The 20,342-nt window shown below is 46.9% G+C and overlaps 2 protein-coding genes and 1 pseudogene across 2 annotated transcripts; 1 reads left to right on the forward strand and 2 right to left on the reverse strand.

Moving 5' to 3' along the window:
- Positions 1 to 442: 442 nt before the first annotated feature.
- Positions 443 to 8,518, forward strand: LOC109472471 (collagen alpha-1(I) chain-like). The gene is made up of 12 exons (XM_019772246.1): positions 443 to 1,784; positions 2,132 to 2,304; positions 3,131 to 3,370; positions 3,587 to 3,770; positions 4,524 to 4,666; positions 5,380 to 5,509; positions 5,802 to 5,989; positions 6,179 to 6,307; positions 6,753 to 6,892; positions 7,314 to 7,320; positions 7,566 to 7,700; positions 8,380 to 8,518. The coding sequence occupies exons 1-12, from the start codon at positions 443 to 445 to the stop codon at positions 8,515 to 8,517; spliced, it is 2,949 nt and encodes a 982-aa protein (XP_019627805.1). The 3' UTR covers position 8,518.
- Positions 8,519 to 9,438: 920 nt separating this feature from the next.
- LOC109472472 (retinol dehydrogenase 12-like) lies at positions 9,439 to 15,381 on the reverse strand. Its single transcript, XM_019772248.1, has 6 exons — positions 15,235 to 15,381; positions 13,819 to 13,965; positions 12,827 to 13,018; positions 11,777 to 12,055; positions 10,839 to 11,232; positions 9,439 to 10,225 (listed from the first exon to the last, which is right to left on the reverse strand). The coding sequence occupies exons 1-6, from the start codon at positions 15,311 to 15,313 to the stop codon at positions 10,126 to 10,128; spliced, it is 1,191 nt and encodes a 396-aa protein (XP_019627807.1). The 5' UTR covers positions 15,314 to 15,381; the 3' UTR covers positions 9,439 to 10,125.
- Positions 15,382 to 16,748: 1,367 nt separating this feature from the next.
- Positions 16,749 to 18,679, reverse strand: LOC109472482 (annotated as a pseudogene).
- Positions 18,680 to 20,342: the final 1,663 nt, after the last annotated feature.

A 20,342-nucleotide genomic window follows, 5' to 3' on the forward strand; every position in this document is an offset into this window, starting at 1 on the left:
CTAACAGCAAGAATGGTTAATTTCGACAAGAAGATTTTGACGAGAGGCCGTAGCAAGAAAAAAGACGCGTTTCTACAATGTATTACCCCCATGTGTAATTTGAAAGCGACAGGTTCCAACTATTACATTTCATGAGTCATTGATTAAAAGTTGCACAATCATTTGCCATAAACTTCAATTACAGAAAATGAAACTATAATAATTTTTTCTCGTGTTTATTAAAGAGGCATGTTTCTGCACGTGGACTTTTAATCAAGTCCCTCAGACAGTTAATTACATTTTGTACCAAAATTACAGGGCAACTGCAAACTGTGTTTGTGACAACAGTTTCTTATTACACATTTCGCAACACTTCCTGGCAACAAATTTGCAACAACAGGTCGTCCTTTTCGGCAACTCCGTCCGAACCTTCGCCAGAGAGCCAGAAGTCTCACTTCAAGAGATGGAGAGAGAGGTAGACACTGCTCGCGAGATTGCTACCGTTCCTCCCCCGTTCCTTACCCAAGGCGTGGGGCAGGGAAATGCTCAGAATGTGAGCGTCTCAAGGCGCGGGGCTAAGGAACCGTCGCAAGACGGTCTGGCATGTCTTGGAGAAGCCGGCGCTGTAGACCTGTCGAATTTGAAGACTTCGGCAAATCCGTTTACTGCAGCTCCGGACGAGGCGGCTGGAAGGAAGCTCGTGCCCGGATTGCCGTCCAAGTCCCGTCCAACCGGCGACAGTCCGCTAGTGGTGCCGAGCGACATCAGGGAGCGGGCGGAAACAACGGAGGATGGCACCCAGGCTAGTCCGCAGAAAATAGCGGCGTTTGACCGTAAAGACGACGGCATGGAAGAATACATGCTCGTTGCTGGATCCACTAGCCCGACAAGTGCCGAAACGCAAGAACCACCAGGCGCTGGCGGGATGGGAGCGACGCCCCAGCGGGAATCACCGCACGCCAAACGTCTCGCCGGCGGTACGGGGCCGCACGACCATGCGCCGGACGCCGAGACCAACGCCGGTGGCGGGGTAGACGGTACACCCGAGCCGAAATCACTGCAAGGGAAACGTCCCGGCGATTGTAAAGACGACAACGGTGTGGAAGAATACATGCTCGTCGCTGGATCGTCGGGCGCGGCAAGTGCCGAAACGCAAGAACGTCCAGGCGATGGCGGAATAGTAGCGACACCCGAACCGGAATCACCGGACGCGGCACGTCCTGTCGGCGGTACGGGACTGCACAACACACCGCCGGGCGCCGAGACTACCGCCGATGGCGGGATAGGAGCGACGCCCAAACCGCAAGCCGACCATTCCGGCGACCGTAAAGACAACGGTGTGGAAGAATACATGCTCATCGCCGGATCGACTAGCGCGGCAAGTGCCGAAACGCAAGAACCTCCAGATGATGGCGGAATAGTAGCGACACCCGAACCGGAATCACCGGACGCGGCACGTCCTGCCGGCGGTACGGGACTGTACGATACTCCGCCGGACGCCGTGACTATCGCCGGTGGCGGGGTAGACGGTACACCCGAGCCGGAATCACCGGTACCGGACGGGGAACGTCCTGCCGGCGGTACGGGACAGCACGACGTGCCGCCGGTCGCCGGGACCAACGCCGGTGGCGGGGTAGAAGGGCCGCCCGGGCCGGCTGAACCACCGCACGGGGAACTTCTTGCCGGCGGTACGGGGTCGCACGACACGCCGCCGGGGGCCGAGACCACCGCCGGTGGCGGGGTAGACGAGGGGCCTGCTCGAGGATCGGCTCACGTTGACGGACCGGACCCTACTTTGGCTGCAGGTTAGTGCTTTATAAGATTTGCTTTTACTGCTTAAATTTCCCACACACAGAGATTTTGTTTAGTGCCAGCTTCCTTTTTATTGCAAATTTGCACATATGCTCTATATATCTTAATCGCTTAAATGCCTGTATCTATTTGCATTTATTTTGGTTTTCTTAATCATATTTTAGTGTTTTCTTTAGATTTCTATCGCTGTTGATGTAGACTCATTTAAGCCCAATTTGATTTCTTTCACGTTTCATTTTAGTTTTGCTTCATTAAAGCATGGAAAGTGATTTTCTTACCAGTAGCTGTTCAGTTAATTTTTTCCTCACGTTGTCTTGGAAACATGTAACATTCACGGCAGCACGTTACGTCACAGGCACCTCGACGGACAAGTCCACGGTGATTGGTCGGCTGTTCCGCCGTGTGACGTCACGCCCTCGGCCCGTCTGCCTCGTCGTCACGTCGGTTGTCATGGCAACGCTGATAATAGCAGTCATCCTGTTCTGGATGCACCTTAGCTCCCAGCATGCAATGGTACGAATTTGATACTCTCCGCGATTCAAGCAGAGGTTTGGGTGTTGGGTTATTTTTGGCGTGTTTTTAGGCTTTTTTAATCGGGTTTCTTTTTTACACAGGAGTTTTTGCTGTTGTTGGTTTGGGTGAAAAAAAATCCAGTGCAAAAAATGAAACCTCGATAAAAAAACAACAGCTAAAAACACGGCAAAAATAATACAAAACCCAAACCTCTACTTAGAGAGTACGAAATTAAACCAGTCTCTTGCAATGGTAGACAATTTAGATCTGAAACGTGTGACACTTTACAGAATGAATCATTCACAAGAATATCAATATTCGCTTCCCAATGTAGTTTGTATGTCCTTGTTCTATGTTTTTACGGTCCAGGAAGATTAGCTGCGTATTCGTGTGTTTGTGTACGACAGCTAATGGACTAAATAAAGTATCCAAGTATCCAAGTATATCATATTACTGATATTGTATTGGATGACTGGAAACAAACTGGTGCTAGAATAAATGAATGAATGGATGGATGGATGAATGAATGAATGAATGAATGAATGAATGAATGAATGAATGAATGAATGAATGAAAGAATGAATGAATGAATCGCAAACAGTGTCACATGAGCCTCAACCTTTAGTTTTTAAATTGTTGATATCGATTTGTGTGTTCATTGCTGATGTTTTGATGTATACAAGTCTTTTTAAATGTATTCACTGTATTTTCCATGTATGTGATTAGGTAATTTTAATGTTTGAGCCTTGGAGGATTAGCCCTGCAGGGCTAAAAGGTTCCGAAATAAATGAATGAATGAGTACTGTCGCGGGTTCCTATTCTGCAGGTCCGGTTTACTCCCCACTCCGGAGGGCAGGGTACTGGAAAGGCGGCCACAGCCCGGACCGGAACCGGATCCGGAAGTACAGGCAAGCCGGAATCTACACGTTCGCCTTGGAACGAATCCGGAAGCGGGAATACCAGCACGCCGGAAGTTACAGAACCGGAAGGGACCGACTCCGGAGGCGAGAGTACCGGAATACCGGATGCTACAAAACCGACCGTTACCGAAGACGAATCCGGAAACGTGAGTAGAGGGCCTGCATGCCTTTTATCGTAAGGTGTAATCAGGCCTTTTTAGTCTTCGTAATCCGTAGGCAGCCTCCCAAAAAATCAAACAACGTATTTCGTAATAGTACATTAGCCACAAAGTGTAAAGTCGTAATCGGCTCTGAGACTTGAACGTAATTCGTAATCGGCGGCGAAAAGTTGCGTAATTCGTAATCACTACACCCCCATGCAGGCCCTCGTGAGCGCCGGCACAACAGAGGCTACGGATCCGGATGCGACCGAATCCGGAGGATGGAGTACCGGTAATCCGGAATCTACCGAACCAGCTGGTACCGGATCCGGAAGCGGGACTTCAGGGGATCCGGAGGCTACAAAAGAGGCGCCGACCGTCGCAACCAGCTACAAGACCATCGCTGGTAAGTGTAATTGTTTTGAAGTCTTATAGTAGTGTTTTTGTGCATTATATGCTTGATGTGGAATGGTTTGAGAAGGGAACAGATTGGTTTTAAGTCATGGTTTCTTCTAGTCTCAATCAGACTCTTTTGTGGGGTCGCGTTGCGTAACGGCTAAGTGCTCGACTCGGAACCAAGAGGTCCCGGGTTCGAGTCCTGACATGCCACCGACCTTGTGCCCTTGGCTCAGGTGAAAATGAGTATTGTATTGTCCCCTGTGTTGGTGGCGACATTAATATAAGTTGAAAAAACTTCAGTGTGTTCGCACCACGGCTTGTGATTACACGTTGGAATTTATAAAAAAAATCTTATTCTTTTGCAGGCTGAAGGCTGAAGGAATATTAGAAATCGACCTAAAAGAATGTAGCTGGCCAGGGGAGTTGGCGACCTACTGGCAAATGGACCCTCTATGGCCGGCCAACTCTCCTGGCCAGTTACATTCTTTTTAGTCCGATTTCCACTATTTATTCAACCTGCAAAGGAGTATGCCGGAGACTAGGTATCTTTTACTCTCTAAGCAGAGGCTTGGGATTGGGGTTATTTTTGGCTTGTTTTTAGTTTTTTTATCGGGGTTTCTTTTTTGCAGTTGAATTGGGTAAAAAGCAATTCCAGTGCAAAAAAAAAACGATAAAAAAGCCTAAAAACACGCCAAAAATAACTCCAAACTCAAACCTCTGCTTGGAGAGTAGATTTTTTCTGCTTTCATGATTTTTCTAGCAGCCGCTGGAAATGAAGGTGTTCCCAACGGGACGGTCGAGTTTGTAGTCTCGAGCATGGGGCGACCCCTAGCGGCTCGCGGCGCAAGTGTATCGCCAGGCGGGGAGCTGTTCCTGTGTCTGCCACTGGCCAAGCGGGTGAAGGTATCTGTATCTGTATCTGTATAGCCGGTATAACCACCCTTCGGCGTAACACACCAGCTTCTGTATCTCTATCAGTATAGCCGGTATAACCTCCCTTCAGCGTAACACATCAGCTTCTGTATCTGTATAGCCGGTATAACCGCCCTTCGGCGTAACACGCAGCTTCTGTATCTGTATAGCCGGTATAACCGCCCTTCGGTGTAACACACCAGCATCTGTATAGCCGGTATAACCACCCTTCGGCGTAACACACCAGCTTCTGTATCTGCATAGCCGGTATAACCACCCTTTGGCGTAACACACCAGCTTCGCAGGCACGCGTCGCGGCGGCAGCTAGCTATTTCACACCTAACGTCTTGTTGCACTCAATCTTTGCACATTTAATTGCAGGAGTTGTTTTAAAGCTTTCTAGTGATGTTGCCCCAACTGTGCTTGGTGGCAACGAGTTCCACTCTACGATAGTTCTTGGGAGCCTCCGTAGCAGGCTTATAGAACTGGGGGTTTGGTGGTCTTCGGCTGTTTTCTAATCAGCCCAGTTAAAAAATGGGGGTAATTCAACCAGGCCGGCTATGCTGTCTATATGCAATCAGAAAATAGCACATAAAAGCTCCCAAAGACCCTGAAGACCCCCCAAACCCCCAGTTTTCGGCATGCTGTGGAGGCGAAGTCTTTTGAACACCTCAATTCTTGGTTGATAACTCTGATGTTTGAAGGTGTACAGCATGCGGGGGATTTTCCTGCACGATTTCCGGACCAGCACTGGTCACTACCTCGCCGACGGATTCCGGGTGATGCGGCCAGAAGACATCGCAACAGACAAGAAAGGGAACGTCTGGGTGGTCGGTATGTACTGTAATTCCTGATTTTTGCTACCGTTTGATCCCCCTAGCAGCTTGCTCTGGAACTGCAGGGGACTTTCTGGCGAAATCTTTAAAAGCCAATAAGTCCAGATAGCTTTTCTTGTTTCACAGGTAGCGAGAACGGCCGTGGCTGGGTGGTGCAGAGTACAGCATGGGCGGCGGGAATTTCTACAACTGTGTTTTTGTTTCTGCACATTAGTTGTCAGAACGCCTTTTGTCCTGAACATGCTATGGTCCTGGATTTTTGGTGACAGATAGCTTTTCTTGTTTCACAGGTAGCGAGAACGGCCACGGTTGGGTGGTCCAGTACAGCCGGGAAGGGCGGGTGCTGAGGACCTTCGGCCTGGGCGGCGGGAAGTTCTACAACTCCCGCGGCATCGCGGTGGACCGGTATAACGGCGAGGTCATGGTGACTGGAGACGGGGAGTCGGCCGTGAAGGTCTACCGCCCCGACGGCCACCTGGTGAGGAAACTTTTTTTTTTCTCTGTTTCTTTTTCTTCTTCTCCTTCTCGATCACTTTACTTCTCCCTCTCCCCCTTCTCCTTCAAATTCAAATATATGAGGCCAATGACCAGGACCAGACGTCTGTCACCATGGTAACTGGTTGCATACAGCCCGTGGTGTTGGGTTACATTATGTAGCAAGTTGCAGGGCAGGAGTTGGGGTGGAGGGAAGTTCTACAACTCCCGCGGCATCGCGGTGGACCGATATAACGGCAAGGTCATGGTGACTGGAGACGGGAAGTCGGCCGTGCGGGTCTACCGCCCCGACGGTCACCTGGTGAGGAAATTGTTTTTGTTTTTTTCTTGTTTTGCTCTGTTTCTTCTTCTTCCCCTTCTTTGATTTCTCTTTCTTCTCCTCCTTCTCGACGCTTCTACTGCTTCTCCTTCTCCTGCCTTTTCCTTTCCGTTCTTCTTTTCCTTCTTGTCCTCCTTCTTCTTCAGCTGAAGGCACCGCTGAGGGTGGCGTGTTTGTTTGTTTGTTTTATAGCTGCGGACGTTCGGGCGTCGGGAGCTGAAAGCCCCCCTGAGGATCGCTGTTGACGCAGACCCGAGGGACCGAGTTTGTTTGTTTGTTTGTTTTGGATCGCGTTGTTTGTTTGTTTGTTTGTTTTTGTAGCTGCGGAAGTTCGGACATCGGGACCTGAAAGCTCCCCTGAGGATAGCGGTTGGCCCGGATCCGAGATGTCGAGTTTGTTTGTTTGTTTGTTTATTTGTTTCCATAGTTACGGGAGTTCGGACGGCGGGAGCTAAAGGCACCCCTGAGGATAGCGGTTGGCCCGGATCCGAGGGGCCGAGTGTTCCTGTCGGACCCGTTCAGCCACGAGGTGTTCGCATTCACCCACTACGGCTGGTACGTGGACAGGTCAGTCGGTTTATGTTGCCTAGCTATGTGAATAATTTATGTAAATCTTTTTTTAACGGTGTCGCTCAATGCAAGGCCAATTATTTTTGGCACTTTTAGGCATAGAGCTAGAGGTACTTAAGTGAGTATAATGTAGCTATGTCAGGAGATGGCGGTGGACCTTTGTTTTGAAGCTTTGTGGATTGTAATCGGACGGAAAGCAGCTGTTTGGAAGAGAGTTCCATAATTTTGCAGTCCGGGGAAAGAAGCTGTTGTTGTAATATGATTCGGAGACAGGTATGTAAAGACAGGTAATTTTGCTAATGAGCAGGATTTTAGATGTAAGCCATTTACAGGTGGTCATCACTATGCATAAGATTTACAAATTAAAGCACTGAATATGTCATGGAGGTAAGAGATCACCGAACTTTTCTTTTTCCAGTGGTGGCGTAAGATAAGCATCTCGTTACAGTGCGTCAGCACTGTGTCTCTGTACTTTGAAACTTTGAAACTTTATTCACAAACCTTCTTGCAAACAATAAGTCTGAATTGACAAGCATTTACAATGAAATAGATTAAAAACGCTAAGGAGTTAAAATAGACAATCAAATTCGGTTTATAATCAATAAATATAAGTGTGATAAAACTTGTATAGTCGTTTATATATAATAAAATTCTGTGTTGACTAATAAAGTTTCTGTTTCTAATAAAAAAATACAGGTTTGGCGGGGTTGGGGCGGCAGACGGCCTGCTGAACCGGCCTCAGGGGCTGTGCACGGGACCCGACAGGACCGTCATCGTGGCAGACAAGGAGAACCGACGCGTGCAGGTATGGCATTTTATTACCTTAGCCATGTGTGTGTGTGTGAGAGAGTGTGTATGTGTATGTGTGTGTGTGTGTATGTGTGTGTGTGTGTGTGTGTGTGTGTGTGACTGACTGTGTGCGTGTGTGTATGTGTGTGTGTGTGTGCGTGTGTGACTGACTGTGTGTGCGTGTGAGTGTGTGTGTGTGTGTGCGTGTGTGTGTGTGTGTGTGTGTGTGTGTGTGTGTGTGTGTGTGTGTGTGTGTGTGTGTGTGTGTGTGTGTGTGTGTGTGTGTGTGTGTGTGTGTGTGTGTGTGTGTGTGAGTGAGTGTGTGTGTGTGTGTGTGGTGTACATCGTGTGTGTGTGTGTGTGTGTGTGTGTGTGTGTGTGTGTGTGTGTGTACGTGTCGAGTGTGTGTGTGTGTGTCGTGTGTGTGTCGTGTGTGTGTGTGTGTGTGTGTGTGTGTGTGTGTGTGTGTGTGTGTACGTGTGTATGTGTGCGTGTTTATTGGTGTACTTTAATTTTACATGTATGTCCACTATACTTTTTAACCTTGTTGGTATTTATGCTTTTATGTTCCATGAGCAAAGCATCCTTATAGTCCCATAACGTGCTTTCTGCCCAATGCTCACAACAGACAACATACTCATCTATGTGAATAGAATAAATAATTTTTTCTCGGTGCGTGCGCCCCCCACCCCCAGGTGTTCACGTACGACGGGAAGCACGTTCGCACCGTCCCGACCGGCGGGCGGCCCTACGCCGTGGCCGTCGGACCTGCCGGGCAACTCGTGGTCACCAACGACGTGTCCGGATCAATAGGCATCTATCCTACGTATTGATCATCTATTGTCATCTATCTTACTTATTGATCAAACTGTACATCTATTGTCATCAATCAATCGATTAGCGATCGATGATAAATCTAAGGATCTTTCATAGATCGTAGGCCACCAACGATGTGCACGGATCAATAGTCATCTATCCTACTTATTAATCATATATTGTCATCGATAGATTAATCGATCAATCAATTAAACAATTAATTATAGATCGATGATAAATCTAAGGATCTTTTATAGACGACGTGCACGGATCAATATACATCTATCCTACTTGTTGATCATCTATTGTAATCTAGCAATTGATTGATCGATCAATCGATTAATCAATCAATCGATTATCGACCGATGATAAATCGATGGACCTCTCAAGAATCGTAGGTCACGGAGCACCTACTCTACTTATTGATAATAAGGGCACTGCAAAATTGCTATCAATCGATCAATTAATCAATTGATTATCAATCTACGATAATAGATGAATCTTTTACAGCTCGTGGTCATCAATGACGTGTGCGGAGCAATAGTCATCTATCCTACTTACTAATCACAAAGGCACAGCGAAATTTCTATCAATCGATCAATCAATTAATCGATCAATCAATCAATCTCTGAAGCTTCTGTCGATTCAAAATGAAGTAGTGGCAAGTGCCAAGCAAACGTAATAACTATGTAACAGAACTGTAAGGTATTTAGCAAAAGCACACTTTTTAGATGCACGTTTTTCTGTATCTGCTAACAAATGAAAATGGACTAGTGGTGAGTGTCAAACAAACGTTACAAAATTATGAACCATCCGTCAAAAGTGCATAATCTACTGATTCAAAAGAATATAGTGGTAAGTGGCAAGAAGATGCAATACTGCAATACTATGTAATAAAACTTTAAAATATCTAACACTAACATTTTATCTGCACGAGTTTATTGAAATATGAAGACCATACATGCTATATAAAAGTCATTGAATTTGTGAAAAACCTTTGCACAATAAAACAATAAAACCCATTCCGTCTTATGTCATGATCAGCGTTTTTCATTATACAAAATCTGAATATACGAATAAATATCTATAATTTCTTAATACAAAATGAATATTGAACATCTGAATCAACAAACCCAACATTCGTACCATGCTTTGTCCCCTAGGAAAGATCATTTGTGGTTATTTGTTAAAATACTGTCCTTTATGTAGAATGCAGTAATCTCCAAGCAGATCCCTTGTGGTGGCAACACAGTATCAATTGGCCAGAGGAGTGTCCATATCCCCGAATACAAAGCTCACTTGCACATCTCAACGTTAGCAGAGGTCCTTTTTGAAACGGCCAAAATTTGGGATAGTATGTCGTGCAACAAGCAACTTACCAAATAAGAGCTATTTTTTAACGTTTTTGCATGAGAAATCTCTCCAGAACAGTGGTCATAGCATCATTATCGTATTCAGAACCGTTCCAGGTATATGTATGTTTCTGGACCATACGCATTTCAGAGCCACGCCTTTTTAGAAGGATAGTTCTTGATGCAGCATGGTTCTGGATACGCGAGGACTATCCAGAACCGCGCTTAAGCAAGGAACGGTTCTGGATACACCTCTCTCCTTCTTGCTCTCGTTCACGTGTTGATCCCGACCATCTCCTCGCTAACCTCCCACAGCCGCCTCGCCACGGCGTCGTCCTTAGCCTGGGGAGCAGGCTCCGCCGGGGCGCACTCTCTGTGGGGAATACACAGTGGCATTAGCCTGGCTTCTAGACTGTTTCCTGGGTCTTACACAGTAGACATATCCTGTCCATATAGCGTAATCAGCCGCATTTCCTAACTGGTATTAAATTTGTAATTGACGCATTCATAGCCGTTACCAGGCTTCGGGAGTAGCAAACTGGTCTCTTATTGCATTAGAGTAGACCATTTCCCCATGCAAATCATATGTCTATTTGGTCAATTTCTACTCTTTCCAGCCACTTTCCACCTGAACTCTTATTGTCTTTGAGCAAACTGTTCCCTTATGTCTTAGTGTGGGCCAACTACCCGCCATCCGTCTAGTTGGCCAATTTCTACCTGCCTGCATATATATGTAACATAAAGCTAAGCACAGCACGGCAGTTGTACAGGGTACATTGTATGGCAAATAGGTAACAATAAGTAGCACAGTAAAAGAGATAATGGAGTTCTAAAGCCATGCAAGCGTAGAACTGCTTAGATCCCTGATCACGCCTCCAGTCCACAATGCATGTAAGAGGTCAGGAAGAGTAGTGGCTATATTGACACTAATTGGAAGTTCTTAAAACAGATTAAACAAACAACAAACAAATAAACAAACTGCTTACTTGAAGTACATCCCCGAGCACGCCTCCAGCCCCTCCGCCACTGCGCAGTGGAGCGACGTCTGAGCGCCTTCGCGGGGGGTCTTGACGATGGGGTGGATGAGCTTCATGACCACCCAGAAGAGCGGGTACAGGACCGGGCCCAGCGTCTGGGGCATGTGGCGGGCCAACTCCGTCCGCACAGGACCGGGGTCCACCGAGAACGCAGAAACACCAGTACCTGCATGCAGGAGAAATAGAACAACACACACAAATGACCTTCTTTGTGTGACAGCCTGAATACGAGTTGTAAACGGGGACTTTGCAGCTCCAGGACCGGGCATGTGTCGGGCCAACTCCGTCCGGACCGGCCCCGGGTCCACAGAGAACGCCGAAACACCCGTACCTACAGGGAAATAAAAATCATGTTAGTAAAGACTTGGGCATAACAGAAACAGAAGAGTACGTACAGGACCGGGCCCAGAGTTTGGGGCATGTGGCGGGCCAACTCCGTCCGTATACGCGTACAGGTCCAGGGTCCACGGAAAACGACATCACGCCGGTACCTGTAGGAGAAATAGTTTCATTAGGTTGGTAAAGTATAGGATACAGAGGTTTTCTTTTACACAACCGATATTGTCTCTTGTTTCGCTTACGTTTCAGAGTCTTTTGTACACCTTCCTCAGAGCTTGTGACTGGAGTTCTGCTTCTCGCCGATTTAGGTGGCGCTTTTGCGGCGAGAAGCAGAACTTCAGTCACAAGCTGTGAGGAAGGTGTTCGGGGTCCACAGAGAACGTCAACATGCCCGTACCTGCAGGAGGAATCAAACAACACACACAAATGACTTTACGAGTTCTAAATGGGGACTGAGGAAGACTGTATTAGAACCTGAGGAAGACTGTATTAGAGAGGACCGAAAATTCGGTGACTTGTTCTTTCATGCGTAGGACTGCCATACCTACCACTCGTTCTCTTGGCTAGTTCCCGTGAAAACAGTGCGTTTGCCAGCTTGCTCTGGAAGTTTGCCTGGTAGGGGCTGTAGGACTTCTCGGCGTTCAGGTTCCCGAAGACGATGTGGGCTGACTTGTGCCCCACAGCAGACACGGTCACGACGCGACTGGGAGCGGACGCCTTCAGCTTGTCCAGGAGCAGGTTGGTGAGCAGGAAGTGGCCCAGGTGGTTCACGCCGAACTGCAGCTCAAAACCGTCCTCTGTCTGCTGCTGAGGGCACCACATCACTCCTGGGGACGGAATAGTCAATTAATCAATCAATCAATCAATCAATTAATCAGTCAATCAATCGATCGGTTAATATCGATCGATGAGCAGCAGGTTGGTTAGTACCAAGTGGCCCAGGTGGTTCACGTCGAACTGCAGCTCAAAGCCGTCCTCTGTCTTTTGATGAGGGCACCACATCACTCCTGGGGACAAATATGCCAATCAATCAATCAATCAATCAATCAATCAATCAATCAATCAATGTGCTCAATATCAATCTATACGTATCAGACTGGTGAGGAGGAAGTGGCTCCGGTGGTTCACGCCGAACTGCAGCTCAAAACCGTCCTCTGTCTGCTGCTGAGGGCACCACATCACTCCTGGGGACGGAATAGTCAATCAATCAATCAATCAATCAATCAATCAAGACAATACTCATTTCCACCTGAGCTAAGCGAGGAAAGTCGTGTAAAGTGCCTTTCCCAAGGGCAAAAGATCGGTGGCATGTCAGGACTCGAACCCGGGACCTCTTGGTTCCAAGTCGAGCACACTGCCGCTACGCCACACGACCATTACGTACAAAATGACTTTAAAAATATATTCCAACATGTAGCCACAAGACGTGGTGACGGCACACTCAATTTTTTTTCAACTGATATTAATGCCTCCACCAACACAGGGGACATTACAATACTAACCTACACTACAATTTTCACCTGAGTTAAGTGAGGAAAAGTCGTGTAAAATGACTTGGAGCTAGAATAAACTATCTCTGCTCATTCTGCAAAGGTTACCTGCATTGTTGACGAGGATGTCCAGCCTCTCCTCCTCCGTGTTGATGTGACCTGCGAACGCCCGGACGGACGTCAGAGACGCCAGGTCCAACTTCCAGGCCACGACATTTCCGTTTCCGGTGGCCTGCCGGATGTCGGATGCAGCCTTTTTCGCTTTGGCCATGTTCCTGCATGCGAGGATAACTCGGGCACCTGCAAAAACACGTGGAGGGAAACGGATGAATTGCCAGCAAACCTAGACAGCCATATCGTCTTAGGACCACATGACATTCAGGAGTATGCCATAGATGCATTTACATATAGGTAGTGCCTCGCTTCCTGTACTCATTTTCACTATCAGGCGAAGACATTTAACTATAAAAGTTATGATTATTGGATTATTGTTATGAACCTCTTCTGGCCAGGTCCTAGACAACGAACATTAGCAATCATGTCATATTTGGACCACAGAGTGCTTTAATAGGAGTATGTCATGGCGGCATATACAGCTATAACTAGTGCCTTACTTACTGTACTCATTTCGCAGTAATATATGCGATCCGATTTTAAACTAGTGTTAAGTTTATATGATCGTTGATACGAACCTCTTCTGGCTAGATACTTGGCCGTTGTCTTACCGGGTTAGAGATCAAGGTTTCGGACCAGGGCCAGGGTAAATGGCAGGTTCATTAGTTTTTAGTAACCTCTCTCGTCCAGCTCCTGGGTCAGAACCAGGGTTAGGACGTGGTTAGTTGATACCCACTTCTCTCGGACAACTCCAGGGCTGTAGCCTTGCTGGGTTAGAGTTAGGACAAGGATAATGGCCTGGGTTAGGACCTGGCTTAGGACCTGGGTTGGTCGATATCCACCTCTCTCGGCCAACTCTTGCGCCATGGCCTTGTCGGATTAGAGTTAGGACCTGGGTTAGCAGCAGGGTTAGGACCTTAGTTAAGGCCTGGGTTAGCACCAAAGGACACGGGCTTACGTTAAGACATGGGTTAGTTGTTACCCACCCCTATCGGCCAGTTCCAGGGCCGTTGCCTTGCCGATGCCGGTGTTGGCGCCGGTGACGATGGCGGTTTTGCCGTTCAGCCGAACGTCGCTGCGACAGACTTCCCCCTTCACATGTCTCCGCAGGAAGTACAGACCGACAGCCACACCTGGGAATGTAAAAGGTATTTATTTATTTAAATTGCCAACAATACAATGCAATACAGTGGAAGCCCTGGCAGCTGAGCTGATGTCGGGCCCCACATTTTGAAATATATTCATACATGAAGATACACACATACACACATGTAAAAGGTAAACAGGTGGCCATTGTCAGCAAGATTTAACTGCAATTTCCAACACAAAAAAATTGGACTTCCCCAAATGTAATTATTGCACGTGTAAAGCGAAAGGCATTTCTAAAGCCACATAGATATGGGCTAAATCCTATGCGTCATCAACTATAGACACGTTTGGTGCCTCTAGCTCTAGAAAATATCACACATGCTCACTACATGTACATGTATGTATGTCGAATGGTCGACGTTTCGTGGTTTTGCCGGTTCTTTGATCGGATTCTTCTGTTATTCTTTTTTATTGAATAAAGCAATACAAGGACGAAGTGGGACTGAACTCAAGTTGTACAACTTGTTTTACAGCCCCACGTAACATTTGACATAAATACAATAGTCATACAGATAGTCATAAACATAAAGTAGTACGCGGAAAACTATACCCCTATATATACAGCAATATATCAAGAGAAGTATTATATTATTTATATGTTACAAACAAAACAGAGTATACAGAGTATTCTGTTATTCTTCCCACATGTCGGATCTCTTTGAAGTTACAGCAGGCGCTTTGACATAACATAACAGGTACCATGGCCGAACCGTTCTGTGTATGTTGTATTGCCGGTCTCAGGTTGCACTGAGTTGGGCCGTGTTTGTTTTGCGTGCAATGGCCCTACTCCTATCAGTTACAACTTGTACAACCAATCACCTATACTTGTCCTTCTTACAACAAACGTGCCTGACTGTATCAGGTTACACAGATATATGCAACAACGACTTGTCCTGTCCCAGGGACCAGATAGTACAAGGTCACCTTGTATTTCTTGACCTCATTTAGCCATTTTGTCATAATGCAGGCTTTTGTTTGGCAGTTTTGTTGGTGTCAGGTGATCCTAATATAAGCACGATAAACCTTAAGACCTTTTAGTGGGGTCGTAGCGGTAGCGTGTTCGGCTCGGAACCAAGAGGTCCCGGGTTCGAGTTCTGACATGTCACCGATCTTGTGCCCTTGGGAAAGGCACTTTACACAATCGACATTCCTCACTTCACTCAGGTGAAAATGAGCATGGAAGAATGATCATTATCATGATCGTGGACATTAAAAAGAAAACCAAACCAAACCTTAAGAAATTAAGGACTCACCCACTGCTGCTACATAAGGGAGAACTGAGAGGAAGTCCGCCTGAGCCATGTCTTCAGATGTCTCAAGACTCGGTTTCATGAGCCTCTGTTTGGCGGTAGAAGCAGGGGGGAGGGGGGCGGTGTGGCAGAACCGGTTTTTCTGTGTCGCAGCCGAACCGTGAAGACCGTTGAACCTTGACCTCGTGACGTCATTAGCAACTAAGAGCAGTGCTTACAACATGTAGGTTAGGTTAGGGTCTATATTTACAGACAAAAATTTTAAAAAATCTTCATTTGCAGCTTTAGCGATTGAAAAGTATTGGTTTTGTTACCAAATAAGGGGTATCCGCAATCCCGTAGAGTAAAAACACAGAATGTATAGCTGATATGTAAAATAAAAGCCATTAAAGGTTTGTCGGTATGTTTCATCTTAATTTCTAACAGTGCGTTATACATTTGAACCATCCTTTGAAATTACAACAAAGTGACTCCACAGGCAACACCGGGAATTAGGCCATATTTCCTTTTACTAAGAATATTCTGAGTTTTATTCCGTCTATTTGCAAGAAAGTCACACATATGAACGCAAAAACTCAGAACCTGTCATACATAAGATCTCATCATCTGGTCACTTTTTACGTTCACCTTCACAGAAGGAAGCATACTGTTTATGTTGTTTGTTTTTCAAACAAAATAAGGTCACCATGGTAACTGGTAGTGTAGCAGAAACCCTGTGTTTTTATTGCATTAAATGTAGCAAGTTGGAAATGCTGCTCAATTTATAGTAATGTGTCTGTATCGATATATTTTGTCTTGCAATGTAATAATTAGATTAATTGAGATTATTCAACAGTAAGTTAGGCAATGGAGTTTATATATATGTACATTGTTTGCTAAGAATATCGTGTTTCTACTTTTACATTATAGTAATTATTACTATGGGTGGGGGTACAGAGGAGGATATTAAAAGTCGGTTAGGAAAAGCTACCGGAATGTGGCAGCGTCTAAGAAAAATGTGGCGCTCCAAGCAAATCAGCATCCCGTTAAAGATGAAGCTTTTCCAGTCCATTGTGGTACCAACTGCTATATATGCATGTGAGTCCTGGAGAAGCACCAAAGAGACAGTGCAAATGTTAGACACGTTCCAGCGTAGATGCCTCAGAACTATACTAGGCATCTCCTGGCGTGACCATGTATCAAATGAGGAGCTCATGCAAAGAGCCAAGGTTCCATCTCTCAGTGCGACTGTAATGAAAAGGAGATTGAGCTTTGCTGGACATGTGTGGAGACTCCCCGATCCCAGAACCACAAAAACAGCCCTAACATGGAAGCCAGAAGGCACACGCCCGAGAGGGCGGCCTAGAGTGACTTTGCGGAAAACACTACAAAATGATGGGGTAAAACTTGGACTTAACTCACTTAAGGATATGGCAGTAGTGGCGCAAGACCGAAACCTTTGGAGACAAAAAGTCAGACAAGGAGTCGACCTATGCAACAAGGTTGCGTGAGGATCTAAGGTCTAAGGTAAGGTAATTAGTCCCGATCATAGTTATCCATTATTGAAAAAAAGTTTGTGTACAGCTGTACTTAACATCTAAAAAATCACATTAACAAAGCTCTGGTTGGCAAAAAGTCACTTCCATGCACACTAATTACGATTCTGTAAAGACGTTACGATTCTCCCTAACTTAAAGAAACAAACAAAGGAAGTAAATTTATTCTAGGATTAGACCAAAAGAAAGGAAAAGATTACCTTTTCTTATCATCTTACACGTAGATCTAAATATGAATGTATCGCTCACAATTAAGTTTTGGTTCAAGATTCAAAGTTATCGCTTCCTGCAAGAAAATTTTGTAGCGAGCGACAACTACACCACAGTTTCCATTTCAATTGGAAGCAGTGCACGTCTCAGTTGCATCAGCCTCTCTTCTAGCCCTTCTGGAGTCGGTCTTGTATCTGGAACGTCGCGCCAACACGACGTCATCAGTCGGTACAGGTCCTCCGGACATCCCTCCGGCATCGCCAGCCGTTTGCCTTGCCTCAGAATCCCCACCATCTGGAGAAAGCTCAGCTGAGTCCTGCCATCGTAGCACGGATCTTGTCCCAGCGTGGCGATCTCCCACAGCAGCACGCCGAAGGACCAGACGTCGCTCTGACAGGTGTACTCGCCGGTCTCGATGGACTCCAGCGCCATCCAATTCAGCGGAAGGAGTTCGTCAGCGCCCGGACTGTCTCTTCGCACGTACTGAGTAGAGGTGTAGACATCTCTGGCCAGTCCAAAGTCAGCCAACTTGGCCACATCACCGGCAATGACGAGGACGTTTCGAGCGGCCACGTCACGATGGGCGATTCTCAGGCGTCCCAGTTCTTGGAGAGCCCGTGCTATGTCAACTGCATATCCAAGAGAGCTTTCAAGTAGGCCTTCGTTAACGTTTGGTATTCGGCGAAGTAAACGCAGTAGATCGCCTTTTGGGGTATATTCCAGAAGAATGTACTTTTCCGCAGACTTGGTGATGAGCCCAACAAGACGAACAATATTAGACTCACGACAATCGTCATTTCGTTGTTGGTGCACGGCGACCAATATGGCTGCTTCTCTGTAGAAGTCTCGATAGGACTGCGAGTCCTCGACGCGAACTGTCTTGGCGGCAACGGCCAGCTCTCCCTCAGGTGTGCGCAGTTGTGCCTTTCTGACTAGCCCAAACATTCCCTCCCCTATCAGGGGACCAGGAGTAAGATGGCGGAGCTTCTTCTCCCAAAGCTTCAGCCAGCCGGGCTGTAGACTCTGAGCCAGATCCTGCTCCATTCTCCTCAGCTCGAAAAGGATCTTCTCCTCCTCGCCTGCGTCGGGCGCGGAACAAGACAGAATGCCGGTTTTGTAGAGTATTGCCATCACTATGGCAACAAGGACGACTAAGGAGCCCAGTGGGACCAGGCTTTCGAGCAGCGGTTCGTCTTTGCTTGTCTGCCATTGGTCACAGTTCCGTCCCGTCCACCGCCTTACACATGTGCAGCTGCCGTCCACGTTACTACATGTGGCGTTGTTCTTACAGGTGCAAACACCGGAACAACCCTGACCGAACCGACCGTTTAGACACGGTTTGCTACAATCCCTTCCGTACCAGCCGTCAGTGCAGTCACACCGACCGTCGCTAATGCTACAACTCGCCCCGTTTCGGCAGCTACAGTTCCATGTACATTCTTTACCGTACGTGCCATGGGGACATTGTGTCTGACACCTGGTTCCCGTCCATCCCGGCGGACAGACACAACCGGCCCACCGGTCACAGCTGGCACCGTGTAGGCAATCACACGCTTCCTCACACCCGGCACCTTTTCTGTCCGGAGCACAGTTGGTAACATTGAGCACAAACGTGGTGTTGAGTGTGTTTCCCCGGGTGTCTCGGACCTGGCAGCTGTAGCGTCCGTTATTGGTCGGTTGAATGTTCGGAACCATAAAGTCCATCTTGGTTACACCGAAGCCGACCTTCTCTGTCGCATTAGGATATCTAACCGACATGTACGTGACGTCGACATGGTGGGCCTTGCAGTGAAACGTGATGTTTGCGGAGATGTAGATGTGGCGAGGGTCGCTAGGTGTCGTCGTGATGGAGACGTCCTGTTTGGGAATGTCACAGGCCACACCTTTCCATCCGGGCGGACATTTGCAGGCGCCGTTAAACCCGTGGCAGCGGGCGCCGTTTTTACAGATGCAGGTTTGGTCGCAGAGTAAGCCGTATTGTCCTACTGGACAGCCCACAGGCTTTACTCCAATGTCCAGATATTCAGCATTTGCCAATTCGTACGTTTTTGTTCTTACTGGGTTCCGAAAATGTGGAATCTCACAGTTATATACTTTTGCTTCCGTTGTTGGAAAGGACCATGAAACGAAAAGGAAATAGTTGTCACGTGTCTTGGCTTCCACGACAGATTCAGGAACATGCCTTAACATGTCTGATGTAATATTGTCACCACGATAATGACGGACAAGGTCAATGGATAGCTTGAGTGTTTTTGACTCATCAGTGCAAGTGAAATGTCGAATACCATTGTTCCAAACATCTTGCTTCGTTACTAAGGTATCAATGCCGTCAGTGTATAAAACTAAGCGAATTTTACAGTTACTGTTATCTGATCGGACCATCCAAGGAGCAAGACTCCTTTTACTAAAGCCAGAGAGTTTGATAAATGTTTTTTTGCCCTCCCAAATGTCTCCACCTGTCGTTACGGCTCCCCATGCAAAAGTGAAACTGTATAGGAAATCTCCCGTCTCCCCGTCAGGGTTGACCGGAGTTTCACACGTCTCGTTGTACACAGGAGGATAGCCCTCCACGTCAGTCAACTCTACCTTAACAGTCGTGTTGCCAACTCCACTGCGGACTTTCAGAAGGTATACTGACTGTACTGACCAGTCCAGAGGGTTGGCGACCACAACAGTGCAGTTCCCCGTCACATTGAAGCGGCCGTACGGATCTCCCTCCACTTTGGCACACGGAAGTTCCGCTTTGTATCCAGCCCAGTTCCCTGGCAGGCTGAAAATGGCCTCCCCAACAGCGACGTTTTCTGGTTTGGAAACGCTGAACTCCTGCCGGGCCTGAGAAAAGCAAATAACCTGGATAGAAACAACCCAGAAACCTACAAGAATCAGTTCTTGGCTGCTTCCTGCCATAGTTTCTTCTTCAGTTCTGTCTCTGGTCCAAACAGACCCTAGAGGAAACAGCACCGGTTCTCACTGAGTGCACTTCCTCGTCCCTGTCCGTGTTTTTCAGTACGTTCAAGGATCATTGCACTTGAAAAGCTCGGCCTCACGTGTTTAACTTTTTTAAGCAGATGTAAAGTTGAGGATCGTTTTCGTCCTAAATGGAAATAGTCAAAAGCGCGTAGCAAGCGAGCGTCATGACCCGTACAAACCGTCTTATTTATTCGCATTGACATAAATATTTATATCGACTGACTTTTCAATTAACACCGTCTTTTAGCGTCTTTCAATGACAATTTATACGTGATGCGCAGCTTGCGAGACAGGTTTTAAGTACTTGTATATTGGTAATTCACATCATAAACAGACATGGCTGTATAACAAAGTTCTTTATTGAGAATCAAGGAGTGTAAAAGCCATCCGTGCGGC

Source organism: Branchiostoma belcheri, unplaced genomic scaffold, assembly GCF_001625305.1.
Source record: "Branchiostoma belcheri isolate BF01 breed outbred unplaced genomic scaffold, Haploidv18h27 scaffold278, whole genome shotgun sequence".
NCBI lineage: Eukaryota > Metazoa > Chordata > Leptocardii > Amphioxiformes > Branchiostomatidae > Branchiostoma > Branchiostoma belcheri.